At 39.1% G+C, this 18,486-nt stretch overlaps 1 protein-coding gene across 2 annotated transcripts in view; it reads left to right on the forward strand.

Moving 5' to 3' along the window:
- Nucleotides 1-18,486, forward strand: part of ASH1L (ASH1 like histone lysine methyltransferase) — a 59,331-nt gene that overhangs the window by 4,617 nt on the left and 36,228 nt on the right. For both annotated transcript variants that reach the window (XM_026115120.2, XM_026115121.2), the window contains exons 2-3: nucleotides 3,881-4,403; nucleotides 10,116-14,862. In XM_026115120.2, the coding sequence (XP_025970905.2) occupies nucleotides 3,981-4,403; nucleotides 10,116-14,862 (5,170 nt within the window). In that variant the 5' untranslated portion in view covers nucleotides 3,881-3,980. The remainder of the gene's footprint in view (nucleotides 1-3,880; nucleotides 4,404-10,115; nucleotides 14,863-18,486) is intronic.

An 18,486-nucleotide genomic window follows, 5' to 3' on the forward strand; every position in this document is an offset into this window, starting at 1 on the left:
TCAGCATCATTGAAGTAAGTACCTTGCAAATCCATAGTCTTATATTTTCCTAATCTGTAAGGAGCCTGTACTATAATTAAAAACAAGACTTTACAAATTAATGGAACAAATGTGAAAAGGGAGGGCACAGGTATGTAGATTGTATCGACATGTAAATATGATAGTTGTGTGTCTTGAAAGTACCAAATCTTTGGACTGTTCAGAGTAAATTAACTGCAAGCTTTTGTAGCTGCCTCTGATGCATGACTGTTGGTATTTAGCTGCTCAACTGCACTGTGGCATCCACAAGGAGATTTTAAAATGAGAGTCGTTAGAAGAAAGGTAAAGATTCTGAGGAGTGGTGCAGAAGGAGCATCCAAAAATGTGAAGAGTAGCACAGAAAAAGTAATGATGTTATTTAGAAAAAGAAAAACATAGAACGGTCATCACTGGTGAAAGAGAAAGTACTAAGGTACAGGAACAACTGAAGAACCAGGGTACAGTTATGTACACCTTAAAGGCAATGACTGGAAGCCTGAACTTGATGAAGTAGGGAAGAAAAAGCATCACTGGGATTCAGAGAGATGAGCTCTAATCAGTTCATGGTTATGAAAATGATCAATTTGGCAGACACATTTTCTATGAATTAGAGTGGGGTAATTGGAGAGTCAGAGAGAAGAAGATTACAGTAATTGAGGCAAAATGATGATTAGGTCCAGGATTAGCATTTTTGTTGTCTGTGTAGAGAGGAATTAATGGATAAATAAAATGACCTGGTACATGTTCATGAGAGCCATCAATTTTGTGACTTTGCTTCTAGAATAGTTACTAATTCTATGTTATCACAGAATAAGGTTTTAACACAGTTCCCTCTTAGCCTTTAATTCTGAATGTGCATTTTGTCTTGGTCTTGCAGTTTGCAAGGTCACTCACTGTGTGTATGTGTAATCCTTTACTTAGTACCAAGACTTCGAGGAAGTAAATGTGAGGCCAAATGCAGCAGTATAGATGGTGTTGGTTCACAGAGTTTACATTCAATTTGATTTTGGATTTTAAGTTTACAAATTATTTTTTTGTGAGAAAATGACTGGAGAGTTGTGGCTGTTTTGGACTATACTTACTGAACTAGAGAAAGAAAGGTTTGGGTGAACATAGATACAAGAGGTTTGTATTGCATAATGGCCTGTAGAATTCTCTCCTTTTCTTGAATTTGGATAATAAAAATTAATGCATTAGCCTAAAACTACTATACTGCTGGCCAGTTTTTCTTTGTATATCAGCATGTAGGAAAAATCCCATTTTCAGTGGCATGGTGTAGCCTAATGGACTGAACATCAGGCCTAGAATCAGGAACTCTTTCACTGATTTGCTTTCTAGCCCCATGTCATACCACTCTGTCTTTTTTTTTTTTTTTTTTTTTTTTTTTCCCCCTGGCTGCAAAATGGAGATTTTATCTAATTACCTGTGATCTTCTGAATAATAATACCATATTCTATTTTTCAGGATGTTCTTAGTTGAAAAGTCTTAACTACAGATAGAAATCCCTTTAAATAACATGCACAGAATGTGTGAGAACAAGTTTTTATCTGAGAATGTAACTAAAGAAGCCTAGTTTTTGAATGGTTTGTATTTTGTGTTCTCAGCAGCATTTCTTCTGTCCTTGGTAACCCTGGCTTCTGTCTTCCAACCCCTGTCCGCTACAGTTGCCTTAGGCCTGCCAGGATCACCAGATCTCTGTGACATTCCTTATCCTTCTCCCTTTGTGTACAGGACTCATGTTTACTGAGCCACCCCTAAATACCATCTCACACTCCTGTGTTTCTGATTACTGTCTGGATGAGAGGCATAAGTACTGCGGCTTCTGAACCTGCCACGTGATCATGGACTGGAGTATGTGTGTGATGACCTGCCAGGAGGCCAAATGTCACAGACAATTGTTGAACTCATAGACACCTTTCCTTTCAGGGAGGATTTGAATATAGATCTCATCTTCATTGTAGTGACTAATTTCTTTGAAACATGTCTGTATTAAGTGCCTACATCCACCTTTGCAAAAATGGGTCAAAACTGGCTGAGAAGTTCGTAATAATTGATGGATGGAATGCAGGATCAAGTAGTCTTATTCCTTAAAAATACAGTGTGCTTGCTGCTTTCCTGCTGGTTGGTTATAAAGATCTCTGCTGCAAACCTGCAAGTGCCTGCTTCAGGATGGTTTGTTTGGCAGTTAATTTAGGAGTCTAGATTTCTGTTTAGCAGATGTGTGTGTGTGAAGGGAAATGAAACCAAACTGTCTGCTGTCTTTTCATCACATTCCTTATGATTTAGTCTTAAGAATTGCATAGAAGATGAGAACGGAAAATCGGGCTGAATTAGTTCCTGTGATGTCCTTTTCAGTCTGTTGATATTTTGTGAGACCTGCTTCTTGTGTGTTTGCATTAGTCCACTTTCAGGTGGTGCTTTAAAAATGAGTAAGATATTTAAAAAGCTTTCTGGTTTGAATGATCCTAAAACAGATACGGCCATCTACAGGGGCTGTTCTCTTACTGCTCCTGGGATCTGTTCTGGAACTCGAGAACAGAGAGCTTTCCTCTCAAGGTGCTGCTGTGGCAAAGTGGTGTTTGGTCTGGAATGGTTGGGTGTGTCATGCCTACAGGGTAAATGGCACATGGACAACGTATTGCGGTAGCAGTGTCAAAAAGACCTCATACTTTTTCAGCATAGTACAAGGGTTGTGTATGTCCTTGTGGCTATCGTATTTCACCAGGCGTTCCTGTTCATCTTATGCATAAAGTCCTTTCAAGCATTGCTGCTTTTCAGGTCCCCAGTTCTGTAAATATTACTTATCCTTGGTGAAATGCATGTGTTTAACTTATGCCCTGTACAGAAACCTGGAAGTTAGCAGTACACCATCTTTGCATCTTCTGCAGATTGTTTTTGTGGTGACTTTTGGTTTTTTTCAAGTCACTGATAAAAATACAATGGGGTACCCAGATTTTTTGTTCTTCAGCAGTGGAGGAAACAGCAGTTTCTGGCTCTGTGCTAGTCTGTGTGCAAGCGCAGGAGGCAGTGTTGGCACACCGCTTAAGTAGTCTGCCGATCAGGGATTGGAAACCCTTCCATTAGCAAGCTGATACAAATAAGAAACTTTTGCCTTAGTTCTTATGGAAGTTAAGACAAAAAGGTTTCCTCTAATGCCTTATGGCAAATAGGTTAATTGCGTGTACATAATAGTGTCCCTGATGATACACAGAAGCGTGGGCTTTTCTGTTCCCATAGTCCAGGAAGTACAAATTCGTGTGGTATTTTGCTTTTGCTTTTTCTGTTCTCCCTCATCCCCATCCTCCTCCCTGAACTGTGGAAAGTCCTTAACTAATAAGCAGGTGTTGCAGCATGTTTGAGATCCAGTTTGCTCTTGGGTTAAGCTTAACTTTCCTCGTGCCTCAGAGGATTAAAACTACATTGGCTCCGATTTTTGCATGCTTTATCATAGGTTTCATTAGCTGTGTCATTCCTTAGATGTAGCTGCTTTGCTGGCTCCAGAATAAGAGTGGCAGTGCTAGGAGTTGCTGGGCTCTGACTCAAGGAAAAAAAGAAGTTATTTCAGTGATTTAATATTAAAGTTTACATCATCCTTTGAAGTGTCCCATGGATGAACTGGAAAGTATATAAGAATAGTCACAGGCTTTTGATTTTCACCTGTCATTTTAAAAATGGTTTTACAAGAAATCATATTTTTGTTATAGGTTAGAAGAAGCTTTGGTGTTTTGAAACATCAGCTGCATAACTATGCTTCTCTGGAACTTTCTAAAATATGATTCTTTGCTTTCTAATGATTTTTAATATTTGTTTTATTTCTGCTATAAAATTGAAGTTTACTTTTGTTTTTCTTTTCCTTCTACAGAGTAAAAGATGCTGGCTACCAGTGCTAGAACAAATCGTCTGTGGAACACATCTCTGTAAATCTTCCCTAAAATTACCTGAAGGCATATATTTCGCCTGTGATGGACCCTCGGAATACTGCTATGTTAGGCTTGGGTTCTGATTCTGACGGGTTCTCTGGGAAAAGCCCCTCTGTAGTAAACATTGGCACATTGGTGGGAAAAGGAGAAGTAGAGCTAGAAAGTTGCACCCAGGAAGAAGAGGACAGTAAGAAGAAGAATCGGGAGGTGAACAGTACGGAGAATGGGAAGAATGAGGCTCTAACTGATGCACAGCAACAGTTTTCAGTGAAAGAAACAAACTTTTCAGAGGGAAATTTGAAACTGAAAATTGGTCTTCAAGCTAAGAGAACGAAGAAGCCCCCTAAGAACCTTGAGAATTATGTGTGCCGACCTGCTATAAAAACCAGCATCAAGCAACCAAGAAGGGCACCGAAGAGTGGGAAGATGACAGATGAGAAGAATGAACATTGCCCTTCAAAACAAGTGAGTAGTGTGTTTATGAACTGTTTTGCAAGTCATAGCCAATTTAAACTCTAACTTGTTTAGAAGATTCTGACATCCCTGCACAATCATATTCTACTAACTGTTTTTCCATGTAACTTCTGACGCTGAAGATGCTAAAGTTAGAAATGGTTTGATCAGCAGAAAAATAATTTTGCTCTTTCACAGTTTATCGACTTTGTTTTTTAACTGTGAGGGAGAAATGATTTCTGTGTTGATGTCAGCTGAATATTGTTGTAAATGCCTGAAAAGCAATAGTGTAATTTTTAGTCTCCTGTGTAGGAGAGGTTTTTTGTCTCTATTTAAATGGGTTCGTGTATTTACTGTGCTTATCTCTATAGTATCTGAATTTTTTTTTTAGCTGTTAGAATGGTTGTTTTTACTATGTGTCTTAACTAACATTCTGATGATAAAAGTATCGAGTAGTGCCTGAAAGGCAAAAAAATATATTTCCAGATATGATAGAAAATAGACCAATGATAAGCCACACGCAATGGCATGAAAAATGTGCCAGGTATTTTCCAAATGTAAGATAGCCCTGCCTTTGAGGATATCTTATTTTATGATATGCATGATGTGGCAAGTAAGAGCAGCTATTACAGACAGGGAAAAATGGAAGAGATCTTTTTATTCTGCCTGGCATACCAGTACTTACGTTTTCTTAAGGAAGAGGATCTTTGAAGAGACAAAAATACATTTACTCTTAAAGAACAAGTAGCCATATGTTAAGGGTGATTAAGGGTGATGACTAAAATGACTTTTTCCAGACTCTACCTTTTCAATTTAGATTTTTTTCTCTCCAATATCAAAAAAAGGGAGCATTTACTTAGCCTATTGAACAAGAAATTCTGAAGTAAAAGTGGTTCATTGTGTAACTTTAAACTGTAGCTGAGGCCTCTTTAACATGCTTAGTTTCTGATGCTTTGTCCAGCTTCATTTTGAAAAAAAACATTTGGAAAGGTAGATTGCTGTTTGTCATGATACTGCTAACTTTTTTTCCTTTTTTTTAAAGGTATATGGGTTACTATGAGTTAGGTGTTAGGTCAATCTGGAATATCAGTTCGTTGATCTCTCCTGATGTCTGATTTGAGGTACTACTACTTGCAATTAATACTCTCTTACTAGCAAACTCTTCAGACATTAAGTATGAAAACCTTCCCCTTGCATCAAGATATCATGCCCAGGGAATTTTTACCGGAGAGAATAATTAATATTGGAACTCAGATGGTGACAACATGGTTTCTTCATCCTTTGACAGGAGGAATTGAGAAACTGAATGGAAATTTAGCACTTGCAGTATACTCAGTTAACCACTAAGAGAAAGAAGTCATGGAAATCCTCTCCTGTGAATGTCAGTATAAAAACTGAAATATTAGGATAACGCTTTGTACTCCCATGTCATGATTGTTATGCTTCTATATTAAGCTTACCTCTGAAAAGACTCTTAAAACTGGGGCACTGTCCTCAGTTTTATCAGTAGAGGGTTTATCTCCATTCTCAAAGATGAGTGGGTTAGTTGAAATTGGTACATTTTATACTTAGAGTTTGTTCTCCAGAACCATGTAGGCAATGAAGTTAATAGTCTTCTGAAGAGAAAATTACAGAACAGAGACCAAGAAAAGGCTGAGTTTCCCAGGTGTTTAGAGAAACAAAATTAGAAATTACTGTAATAGCAAAACAGTATTGAATTTGCTGAACGTGAAATTGGTATTTCACTTTTTTCTTCCCCCAGAAGTATGTCCAGACAGATACTACTGTATGGCCTGTGTACATCTTCCTAAGCTTGAAAATGTGAACCCGATACATAAATACAAATTCTGGTTCTCTTAGTTTTAGCACCAGAGATGTGTGAGTGGTTTACCTGTGCATACATGGTAAATACAGCCAATGGCGTAGCAGAGTTGCACTATTGAAGTTTTAGAAAATAGGGCAAGAAGTGATAGTAACAGTCTCTGCTGTAATTCTAAAATATTCACAGTAAAACAGTGAAGCAAGATGGAACATGCCCTTTCGCTCCATCTCCTTATTTCTTTGTAAAACTGCTGAGTGCAGATACTCTGTAGTTCTTTCTATTGCCCTTGGTTATGTAGGCAAGCACTGCAGGAAAGTCTACCGATGAAATCACAGCCACTAATTGAAAATTTTCAGGCAAAAAAGTACCAAAGCTAAAGAAGTCTTCATTTTTTTTTTTCTTTCTAGCCAACTCAAGAAAAATGACATACAAGAACATTTTCTGCAGGTTCTGGGGCATGAGTTTTTTGTCTTGATCTAGTTTTACAAAGTCATATTGTTCCTGGTAGTTAACTAAAACTTGCTTTGAGAAAAAACTTGCAGATCTTAGTGTTGAAGAATTAACAGTAGAAACACTTCCACCTGTTATTTTGGGAACTTGTGCAGAACATTTTTGTACCACAACTGCATAAGCATTATGAAATTTCTGCGATTCTTCAGAATGCTCATTTGTATCCTATGTGCTGGGTGGAAGAACAACAGTTAAAATAATAAGGGGTAAATACATTTAAAAAAATCTCTTAGTCCACACTTGCTAAGTTTCCAGGCAAAGTAAGAAAGAAACTCAGTGTGTTATAACTCTACTGTGCTTTTGGAAAAATACATGCAAAGATCTATTAAAAAAAAATCCATGATGTTACAGCAAACACTATTTTTAAATTATGTAACAAGTTCTCAGCAGATTCACTTGATCATTTGCGCTGGAACTATTTTCATCACATCCATAAAAGTTAGAAACCTAAGAAAATGAGAAAAAAATCCCCTTAGATTTGTCATGATGGTTGCATGGCAAATATGTCGCGCAGTGAAAACACCTGATTTGTCAGTGAAATATGACAGTTGCTGTTGATGGAGGTTTTAAAAAAGTCTGAGATCATGCTGTAGTGTAACAATGAATGAATGCCTTTTTCAGAAGCCAACAGCAAAAATTGCCTTTACTTCTATGATGTTTCTAGAATGATTGATTATAACCTGTTAATAGTTATATCAAAGTAACTTGGAATTTTTATTTCTCAAATTAATGATATAAGTCTGGAAAGTGTACATCCACATAAGAGATTTAAAGTTTTAAATCCAGATTGGCACAAAATTAATGATAATACCAAATTTATGAAAAAGTATGTATTTTTCGTAATCGCTTTGGGGGACTCTTTTGTTGGGTAGTTTTATACCAAACAGTTACATCTAAAGATTGCACAGGAGTGAATGTTCTAGGTTTTAAAGGACAGGATGATTTTCATGTAGTGTAATCTAGACCTGTTTTTAACAGCTTTGAACCTAGCTGAAGCCTGCTGTCTGAAAGTCAGCAATATATAATAGATCCAGAACTTCTAATCGAAAATATGGGTAATCCAAGAAAAATTATTTCAGACTTTTATGTGGCACAGTTAACGTGCATTAGATACATACAGGTATCAGTGAAGAAGCTTGAAACATATGCTTGTCCTCAGACATATTAGGTGAGTTAGATGGATGAAACACCTAGGAGACGTGTTAGATGATTTTTTTTTTTTCTGAGAATGATTTGTTAGTACTCCTCACTAAACCATCTCTGCATTAAAATGCAACTTTATGCTTTCCCTAATACAAAACGGTGTATTTGTTCAAAGGAAACAGCAAAGTAGGGCTCTCTAGTCCATTGAACCACAACAAGAGAAAAGTGCAGCGCTAAATGAGAGTTGCATGTATGCTGGCTTAAAGCAGCACAAAAAAAATGAAAGCAAGAGACTGGATGTGCATTTGTAGAATTGTGTGTGAACATGGCCAAACGGAGCATTGAAGCTCTGAAGTGCTGTATTCATTGAAAGCACTCTGTACTATGTTTTGGACTTAAGATCACTCCTTTCCGTGTAATGGAGTGTATGTTTGCACAAAAAAAGTCATTTCAAGAACCAGTGGCACCTTTTTTGCCTCCAGTGCTCTAGGACAAATCATGGCTCCCCCCCCCCTTCCCCCACGCTGTCTGTTTTGGGAGTAGGAGGGCGGCTGGGGGGGGAAGTTCCTGAAATGTGAAGCTCCAGCATAATTTACATAAGATTGCAGCTGCCATGGAAAAGCTGGGCTAAATGCCAAACTATTCTCCATACACCACAATCTCTTTTGCACCACAGCTTTAAAACAAGTAACTGATAAGACCTGCGGGTTTGGTTCTTCTACTGCAGCAAGGTTTGGAGACGTGTGACCCCAACCAGTGCTCACGGCCACTGTCCCCGAAGAAGAGAACTTTGATTGATGACATATCACTGTTTTGTGAAATCTTGTTTACTTTTCAGAAACACTTTTGGGCAGGTAGGGCAGTGACCACAATGGCCGGTGAAATTTAGCTTCTGGTACATCAAGGTTTTAGGTGTTGATGTCATCAGCTGGAATGGTTGACTCGCAGGTTTGGAAGCATGTCATGGGTCATGCTGATCAGCAGTTTCCACTTAAGTGCCAGGCATGTATGCAGGCAGAAAGAAACACGCCTCTTGCTCCACTGCTGCAGAAAGGCAGTAGTAGCTCAGGATCTAGAGTGCCTGTTTATGTGCTGAAGAGGCTCTGGCACTTCAGGCGGCACATGTTACCCAAGCAGCTTCTTCATATCTCCTAGGAAATTATGTCAGAGTGAATCCAGCTTGCAGTCTCCTGTTTAAATCATGCTGGTGTAGCATACTCAGCAAATACTTTGTTCTTGAGCAGTGCCAAAGTTTGCTGTTTATCAAATAATTTCAAATTAATCCCAAATTGTATCTTTCTGCAGCATAATTGAATTTTCGCCACCCCTAGTTACATTTTTGTAAAACGTAATGAACATAATGCTGATTGTAATTAATTACAGTAAGTGCTATGCGAGTGCCTTATTTGTTTTCATTGCATAGGGCTGGATAGGTATGGCAATGATGTCTTTCACTCTTAATAGTCTGTTTAACAGTTAAGATAGTACATGCCAAAAGGTTTTCAGGCTCTGTGCATATGTTGTTATCTCATAAAGAATGAGAGTCTTACATTTACTCCAGCCAGGGGCTAAGAATGGATCCCCTGCATTTCAAAGATAATTTGTTGGGAGTTATATATAAAATCAATGTCCTTCCAGAAGAAAAGCTTAATTTATTGGGGTAATGGGTATTGTGCTTTTTTTTTTCTTGAAGTTTTGTTTATTCTTTGTTTTGTTGCTCTTGTATAAACAACAAAATAGTTTGATTTATTTTAGTACAATCAGTAGTCTGCTTTGGGGAGAACCTCTTACTACAGTGGTTGAGTGTATTGTTGGGCAAGATTGAGAAGCATTGATAGAGCTGTGCGTGGACAAGTTCACAAAATGCCTGCCCTTGCAGTGCCTAGTTCAGCTGATTTCCAGTAGTAAGTGAGGCCTTCAAGTGCTGTCATGCTACAGTTAGCTCAGTGCATTACTGTTGATAATTTTATATAAATATCATAATATTTAAAAAAATATTTTTAATTGGGGGGCAGATTAAAAGGTTTACAGTGGAGACTGGGAGTGAGAGTGCATTTTCTTATCATGAAAAAGAATCCTTAACAAGTCCACTGAAATATATTTGCTTTAAAATTATCAAGTTCATGCAGCATGTGTTTATATAGGTACCTTATTATCAAAAGCAGATATAATAATCTCAACATAAGGTACTATGTTATTCAGAGTCCGTGCTCTATTCCTAAAGAATTTTTCTTTTTATTAACTTCTAGGACCCTTCAAAGTTTTACAAGAAAGCTGGAGAAGTTGCAACAGTTGAATTCCATGTGGAAGAAGGTGTACAAGTAGAAACAAATCCTTTAACTAAGAAACTTTCTCCACTGCAGTCTGAAATGACAGATTATGTAAAGTCATCTCCTCCAACTCTTACCAGTAGCCATAATTCTGATTTAAAGGATAGAACACAAATTAATGGAGCAACAACTGTAACAGAAAAATTGGCTCAACTCATTGCAACTTGCCCTCCTTCAAAGTCTTCCAAAACAAAGCAGAAGAAGCCAGGAAGTGGAACTGCAGCTGGTTTGGTTAAAGACTCTGGGAAGAAGCTACCAGGAACCATAACTGCAAGTGGATTAGTTAATAAAGATTTGGTAAAGAAATTGCCAGGATCAGTTATTGCCGTTGGATTAGTTAACAAGGACTCAGGGAAGAAGCCATTGGGGATTGGTAGTGCGGCCATATTGGTTAACAAAGACTCTGGGAAGAAGCCACAAGGGATTGGCCCATTAATTGGATTAGTTAACAAGGACTCTGGAAAGAGGCCACCAGGGATCAGCACTCCAACAGGATTAGTTAACAAGGACTCTGGAAAGAAACAGCCAGTGACTAGCTCTGCAGTTGGATTAATCAGCAAAGATATTGGGAGGAAACTGCCTGGGATCAGCACTCCAACTGGATTAACTAATAAGGAGTCTGTAAAGAAGCCAGTAGGGATTGGCACTCCAGCAGGATTGATTAACAAGGATGCTGGGAAGAAGTTGCTGGGCATTAATAGTCCTACAGGACTGGTTAACAAGGATTCTGGGAGAAAGATGCCAGGGACTGGCAGTACGACAGTTCTGGCTAACAAAGATTCTGGAAGGAAGACACCAGGGATTGGCAGTCCAATGGGACCAGTTAACAAGGACCCTGGGAGGAAGGTGCCAGGGATTAGCAGTCCAGTGGGACTGGTTAACAAGGACTCTGGGAAGAAGCCAACAGGAATCAACACTCCAGTCGGTTTGGTTAACAAGGACTCTGGAACTCTGAAAGCAGACTCACTTATGCCTGCCTCAGAGCCTTTTAAGCTTCCTTGCAATTCAAACCTCAGTGGCCTTGAAAGCCATGAGACTACAGATTTACTGAAAGAAAATACTACCAGCAAAACATTTGAGAAGCATATAAGACAGAATAAAGAAAGTATCTTGGAAAAATTTTCAATTCGGAAAGAAATTGCTGATGTAGGCAAAGAGATATTTAAGGAGGGAACATGCATTCCACAGGATGGCTACTCAACCGATGAAAAAGGGATTTATGAAACATCTAAGCATGAAAAGCAGCCTCCAGTATATTGCACTTCACCAGACTTCAGGACAGGAGGTGCTTCAGATGTATCTACAGCGAAGTCCCCATTTAGTGCAGTTGGAGAGGGAAATCTCCCATCACCTTCACCCACGGTGTCTGTTACCACTTTAAACAGGAGCCTCTCAACATCATCTTCGCAGTTAGCATCAAATTCTCTGCATTTAAGTTCCACAGCAGATCTCTTAGAAGGGATTTCAGATCAGATTGGCAAAACTCAGTTTTCTTCTGAGAGTACACTTCTGAATATAAACAGAACATTGAACCATACTCTGAGCACTGATTTTAAAGGTGCTGATAAAGATTTAAATGATTCAAAAGCTACTCGTGTAGAAACCTCAAGAACTAGTCCCTCTATAGGAAAAAGACCCATTTTGGCAGCTGAAACAAGCATTCATGCTACTGTCACCCCTTCAGTAGTTAGTTTTACAAGCTTGTTTAGTAGCAAGCAGTTCCTAAAGATTGGTGCAATAACTGCATCAGATAAATCCTGCCAAGGACCTAAAAATCTCAGCACCAGTCAGCAGTCAAAACCTTTAAAGAAAAGAAAAGGAAGGAAACCAAGATGGACTAAAGTGGTGTCAAGAAACGCATGTCGACCACCGAAGGGTCTAGAACTAGAAAGGTCAGAGCTTTTTAAAAACATTTCATACAGTGCACTGTCGAACAGCAATTTGGAGCAGGCCAAATTCTTGAAAAACATAGGATCATCTTCATTTGTGGAGCATGAGTTTGTCAAACATCAGTTGCCAAAACTGAATGAGGCTAGTGGGCAGTCTCTTGCACTGTTAACTGAGACTGACAAGCAGACTCAAAAGTTCTGTGGTACTCACAAACAACCCTCTAGTTTGTGTATGTCGGATGATTTCTTACCTGACATGTATAAACCCAAAAGAGGAAGACCTAAATCAAAGGAGATGCCAGAGCTTGAAGGCCCCCCCAAAAGAACTCTAAAAATCCCAGCATCAAAGGTCTTCTCAGTGCAGTCAAAGGAAGAGCAAGAACCCCCAGTTTTGCAGCCTGAGGTAGAAATTCCCTCCCTAAAACAGAGCCTATCAGGACAAACTTTTCCTAAAAAGAGAGGGAGACCTAAAAGACAGATCAGGTCATCCATTAAAATGAAGCCACCTATTCTTTCTGTGGCACCTTTTGTTGCAACAGATAATTCAAACAAGATGGAGTCTGAAAGTGATCAACATCGAAGTGGAGATTTTTTTGAGAGAAAGGACCAGCTACGAGGGCCAGAAGAAGTCCAAAAACCTAATATTTGTAGCATGACTGATCTGGAAGTAGACTCAGACAGAAAAGTTGCCAAGAGAAATAATGGACAGTTGATGAAAACGATTATCCGAAAAATAAATAAAATGAAAACTTTGAAGCGAAAAAAACTTCTGAATCAAATTCTCTCCAGTACAGTGGAACCAAATAACAAAGGGAAAGTGCAATCTAAACTCCACAACACGGTGTCAACTCTTGCTGCCACGTTTGGTTCAAAATTAGGCCAGCAGATAAATGTCAGCAAGAAAGGAACCATTTACATAGGAAAAAGGAGAGGAAGGAAACCTAAAGCTGTCCTAAATGGTATTTTAACTAGTAATTCAGCTAGTTTGACTGTTCTTGAGAAGTCTGCCCAACAAGCGCCTGGGACATCACTAGGACAAGTACTTCCCCATCTGCTGCCTTCAACAGCTACTAATTCAGAGATTCTTCCCTCCCCAGTTTGCTCTCAGTCTTCTGCGGTGAGTGGGGGACAGAGCCCTGTCAGCAGTGATGCAGGATTTATTGAGCCCAGCTCAGTGCCGTATTTACACATACACTCCAGACAAGGAAGTGTTGTTCAGACACTTGCAATGAAAAAAGCTTCTAAAGGAAGAAGGAGATTATCTCCACCTACGTTGTTGCCAAACTCTCCTTCTCATTTGAGTGAGCTGACGTCACTGAAGGAAGCCACTCCTTCCCCCGTCAGCGAGTCTCACAGCGATGAGACGATTCCCAGTGACAGTGGAATAGGAACGGATAACAACAGTACTTCAGATCGAGCAGAGAAGTTTTGTGGGCAAAAGAAGAAAAGGCATTCATTTGATCATGTTTCTCTTATTCCACCTGAAACTTCCACTGTTTTAAGTAATCTAAAAGAAAAGCATAAACACAAATGTAAGCGCCGAAGTCACGATTACCTTAGTTATGACAAAATGAAAAGACAGAAGCGAAAAAGGAAAAAGAAGTATCCTCAGCTTCGAGGTAGGCAGGACCCAGATTTCCTTGCTGAATTAGAAGAATTAATAAGTCGACTAAGTGAGATTAGAATAACCCACAGAAGTCATCATTTTATACCCCGAGATTTACTGCCTACCATTTTTAGGATAAATTTCAATAGTTTCTATACTCATCCTACTTTTCCTTTAGATCCTTTGCACTACATTAGAAAACCTGATTTAAAGAAAAAGAGAGGCAGGCCTCCAAAAATGCGGGAGGCTATGGCAGAAATGCCTTTTATGCACAGTCTCAGCTTTCCTCTTTCTGGTACTGGATTCTATCCCTCTTATGGCATGCCTTATTCTCCTTCTCCCCTTGCAGCTGCTCCCATAGGCTTAGGTTATTATGGAAGGTACCCTCCAACTCTTTATCCTCCTCCACCTTCTCCTTCTTTTACTACCCCACTGCCACCACCTTCCTACATGCATACAGGCCATTTGCTTCTCAATCCCGCCAAATATCACAAGAAGAAGCATAAACTTCTACGTCAGGAGGCGTTCCTCACGACGAGTAGGACTCCGCTCTTGTCGATGAGCACATACCCCAGCGTTCCACCTGAAATGGCTTACGGCTGGATGCTGGAACATAAGCATCGACATCGCCATAAACACAGAGAACATCGTTCTTCTGAACAACCACAAGTTTCCATGGACGCTATAACAGCTAATAGCTCTTCTAGAACAGTTCTGGAGTCCTTGAAGCGCTACAGGTTTGGGAAGGAGGCTGTTGGTGAAAGATACAAACATAAAGAGAAACACCGATGCCATATGTCTTGTCCACACCTGTCACCTTCAAAGGGTCTGCTAAGCAGAGATGAACAGTGGGTCAGGAGAGAACCTTCGGAGTCAAATTCATTAGCACTGGGATTGCAGACACCGTTACAGATAGACTGTTCGGAAAACTCCCCGGGTCTGTCTCTGGGAGGATTTACTCCCAGCTCTGAGCCAACCAGCAGTGATGAACATACAAACCTTTTCACAAGTGCAATAGGCAGCTGCAGAGTCACCAACTCTACCAGTACCAATGGACGTAAAAAACTAACCGACAGTCCTGGACTCTTCAGTGCACAGGATGCTTCACTAAATCGATCTCTCAGGAAGGAACCATTGCCTTCCATTGAAAAGGCACTACAGCCGCTGCCAGGTAGGGGACTTTAGTTCTGTGTACTTTCACATGGGTCTTGCTATTTTATGTTATAGCAAACATACTATATAAAAGACTAGCAAAAATAGCTTTGGTTTTGTAGCAGTTTTTCGGTGTTGAATTTCAGCGCTCCTCTTGCTTTCACTCTCGAGAATTTCTGTTCTGTGAAAATACTGTTCTGTGTAGTGTTCAGTACGGACTAATGTGGTATCTCCAAGACACCCACTTAGGAGAGTACGTTAAGTACCTCTTCCCAAAGGATTTGTCTTGCTTTTGTTATAGCAATATGTAAAGTTATGCTAAGGATGATTTTTATTAAAAGACATAACTTTTTTTTTTAATTTTAACTTTATGGAGAAAACATGAGTTAAATTTTTTCATTCTTTTTATACAATACAAGTCATCTTTCTGTTTGTTTTGAAGTTTGGTTGACTGGTTTCGGACTAGCAATTAGTATTAATATTGTGAATAACTTTCCTTCTATTTAAGAAAAAGTTTCCTTTTTCTTTCATAATTCCATTTTAGGTATTTTGATAATCATTACTATACTGTAGCTTTGATCCTGATTTGAGGCCTCTAAGCAGTACTTTAAAACCAGTTGCTAATTGATGCTGGGAATGCATAAGAACAGACTTTGTTTTTTAAATTACTGCTTTATTCATAATTGGGAAACTCATAGCCTCAAGCAAAGTTGAAACAGAACTATCTGAGACTGTAAAGACAGCAAATCACGATGGTACTCTTAGAGAATTGTTGTTAAAGGAAGAGACCTCTACTCTGAAACTTTAAACTTTTTTCATTTACATGGTATTAAGAAAAGAATAGGCAATATAAAGATTAGGACTTAATTTCAAACTAATATAATTTGCCCAGGTGTTATACATTGCTTTTCCTACTGACTTAAATGTCACTGCATGCAGCACTTGGTTATTGCAGATGTTTTCACATTTCTACCCACTTCTGTCTTAATTGCTATAGACATGATAGTGACATCCCATAACAAAGATAACCTGCAAAAGAGAAAAGTGTGGCTTGTGCCCTTGCTTGCTTGTTCATGATATATAAAGGAAGCCTGGTAGTTTCTCCTTCCTCCTTCTGATCCTTGCTTACCCCCTCCCTTGAAATTTAAATCCTTTGCCCCAAAACATTTGTGACTAATATTTCACAGGCCAAGAGCCAGGAAAACAACCAGCTATCAATAAGAAGTAGTATCTCCTCACATTCCTTACGCTCATCTTCCTCCGTTTCCTGTAATAATGCCCCCTACCATTCCTTCTCTGACTGCAGTGCCCTGTGTACACGGGTGGGTGGTTTTGTTTTGTTTTGGCATTTGAGCAGGGGGGGTTGTTTTGCATGTCTGCTTCAAGGGCAGTTGGAAATGGCTGGATTCTTTCACACCGGTGATGAGAACTATTTCCGGTGCTGAGTGGACTGTTACCTTGCAATAACTGGATTAGAATTCAGGTTCTTCATATGTTTTGTTTTTAGTTTAAAACATATTTAAATAATTACTCTTTTTTGAAAGCATATGTTTTTATGTTGTGATCCAATTCGAGGAAAATAAAATGCACCTAGATACAGTGTTGATAGAAAAGCATATTTATATGATTTTGGTATTTCTAAATCTGTACTTCATATCTCTAAAACTCCGGGGGGGGGGGGGGGGGGGAGGGTCAGGAGAAAGCAATAAAGCCATAAGATTGCTTCTCCTGCTGTATATGGAAAGAAAAAAATCAAAGTGCTAAGTCATCAAAGAGTTAAAATTTGGCTCTGAGGAGTGAAGAATTGGTTGTGGTAGCTAGTGCAGTTCTGGGAATTTCCGGAGGAATTCCATTACAGTGAATGATCTGACTTGGGTTTTTATAAGAAACAGCCTAATTAAAGGAAAAAGCAGAAATGTTTTAAGCTAAAACCTGCTCCTGAAGGCCCTGAATTTCTCTCCCTCTTATGGTGCATTTAACTGGTGAGTCAGATGAAATGTATCACTTTCAGTAAGTGTATTTCCCACAATTGGAACCAGCTGTTTTTATTGTGAGACCAGCTTTCAGTTCAGCATTCATCTCATTCACAAGGAGCTTCTTATGCTCCACATCATGTACGTGCAGTATATCAGAGAACTTAAAAACTGCATCTAGCCCCATGATAAGAGTTTTTTTTTAAAGATCTTGTCAAGTTGCATACATTTTTTTAACTGTAGTGCTGAATCGTGGTTCTGACACTGTAGCTATTATTGTGAAAGACAATGATTTTTGTATACTTAAGAAAATAGCATGGATGGAGGAAAAACCTGTGGTACTGCAAAGATTTTTTTATTATTATTATTTATTAAACCAGATACAGTTAATATGTGTGGTGGAGAAGGCACTGAACCAGAGCAGTTAAAATGAACAGCAGGAAGCTAGCATCAGGGAATGCATTCTACAATTGTCTTATGTAATTACTAGGGGATAGTCACAATATCTTATTTTAAATTACAGCAGATGGAAGATACCCTTGCTTTCCATAAACTTTGAACATAAACCTTGCCTGTTTGAATTCATTGACAAGTACTTTCATCTTTCAGTGATATTCTCTGATGCTAGATATTCTACAAGATTGCTTGTATCAGAATTGTAATAGGAATGTGTGTTTTGGCAAATGGGACTCTTCGTGAACTTTGTCTCCTGACCTATTTCACAGGAGATGAAGTTTAGATAAAACAGAGGTTTACATGCTCTATATTTTTTGCTGAACACAGTTAATACATGCAGTTATGCCAACAGGAAGGTCACCAGGCTCTAACATTTTATCTGTAAACGGTGAATTAGAGTGTAGCTTTGATAATACTCGCCTGTGGCAAAGTGTTCTCATTGGCTGCTTCCATTCTAATGATAGCAGCTGGGCATCAGACCTAACAGGTGGGAACACATCACAGAGAAGGTGTGTAAGCATATCAGAGGACTAGCTTAGTCTAGCATCCATGAGGCAAAAACACTTGGTATCATACAAGAGCAACATAGAGTGCTCTCTTGGATTTGGGCTCCTGAGAAAGAATAGATTTATCCTTGAAACACTAACTTTGAATGCTCAGAAGACGCATGTATGGGGGCTCCTGAAATTATATTCCCTTGCTACATGATGTTTTGTTCTGTTGTTAAAGTAATTTTGTAATGAATCCCCAACCCTTCTCCCAACCTGGTGAATACAGGAGCAGACCATGCCCCTCCCAGGGACCAGAGAGCTTCATGCTTTCCGTATGTCCTTATTCATCTGCTGCCTCAGCTCTTAAAATATATTCTGATTAGCAGGTTTCCTTCTTCTGACAGTTTTTGATCTAGATAGATGGCCTTCTCATGTGTTTGTGAGGAGATCCAAACTAGCAGAGAAGTGTGATAAGGTAGATCAGCCTTTGGCATCATCAATTACAGGTCTGCCAAGGCTCACGAGAGACCTGATGTGTGGCCTAATACTTGTCATACATATGTTCTCCAAGTATCCTCACCAGATTGGAAATTGGGCAGTCCACACATGACAAGAGTTCTGTTGGTTTTCTGAATGGAGCAGATTTTTACAGTATGCTATAACCATTCATCTGAAGTTCAGAGTGGTCTTTAGTAAATTTCTGTTGCTTCGCACTATTAGTTA

The sequence above is a fragment of the Dromaius novaehollandiae genome, chromosome 29, assembly GCF_036370855.1.
Source record: "Dromaius novaehollandiae isolate bDroNov1 chromosome 29, bDroNov1.hap1, whole genome shotgun sequence".
Taxonomy (NCBI): domain Eukaryota; kingdom Metazoa; phylum Chordata; class Aves; order Casuariiformes; family Dromaiidae; genus Dromaius; species Dromaius novaehollandiae.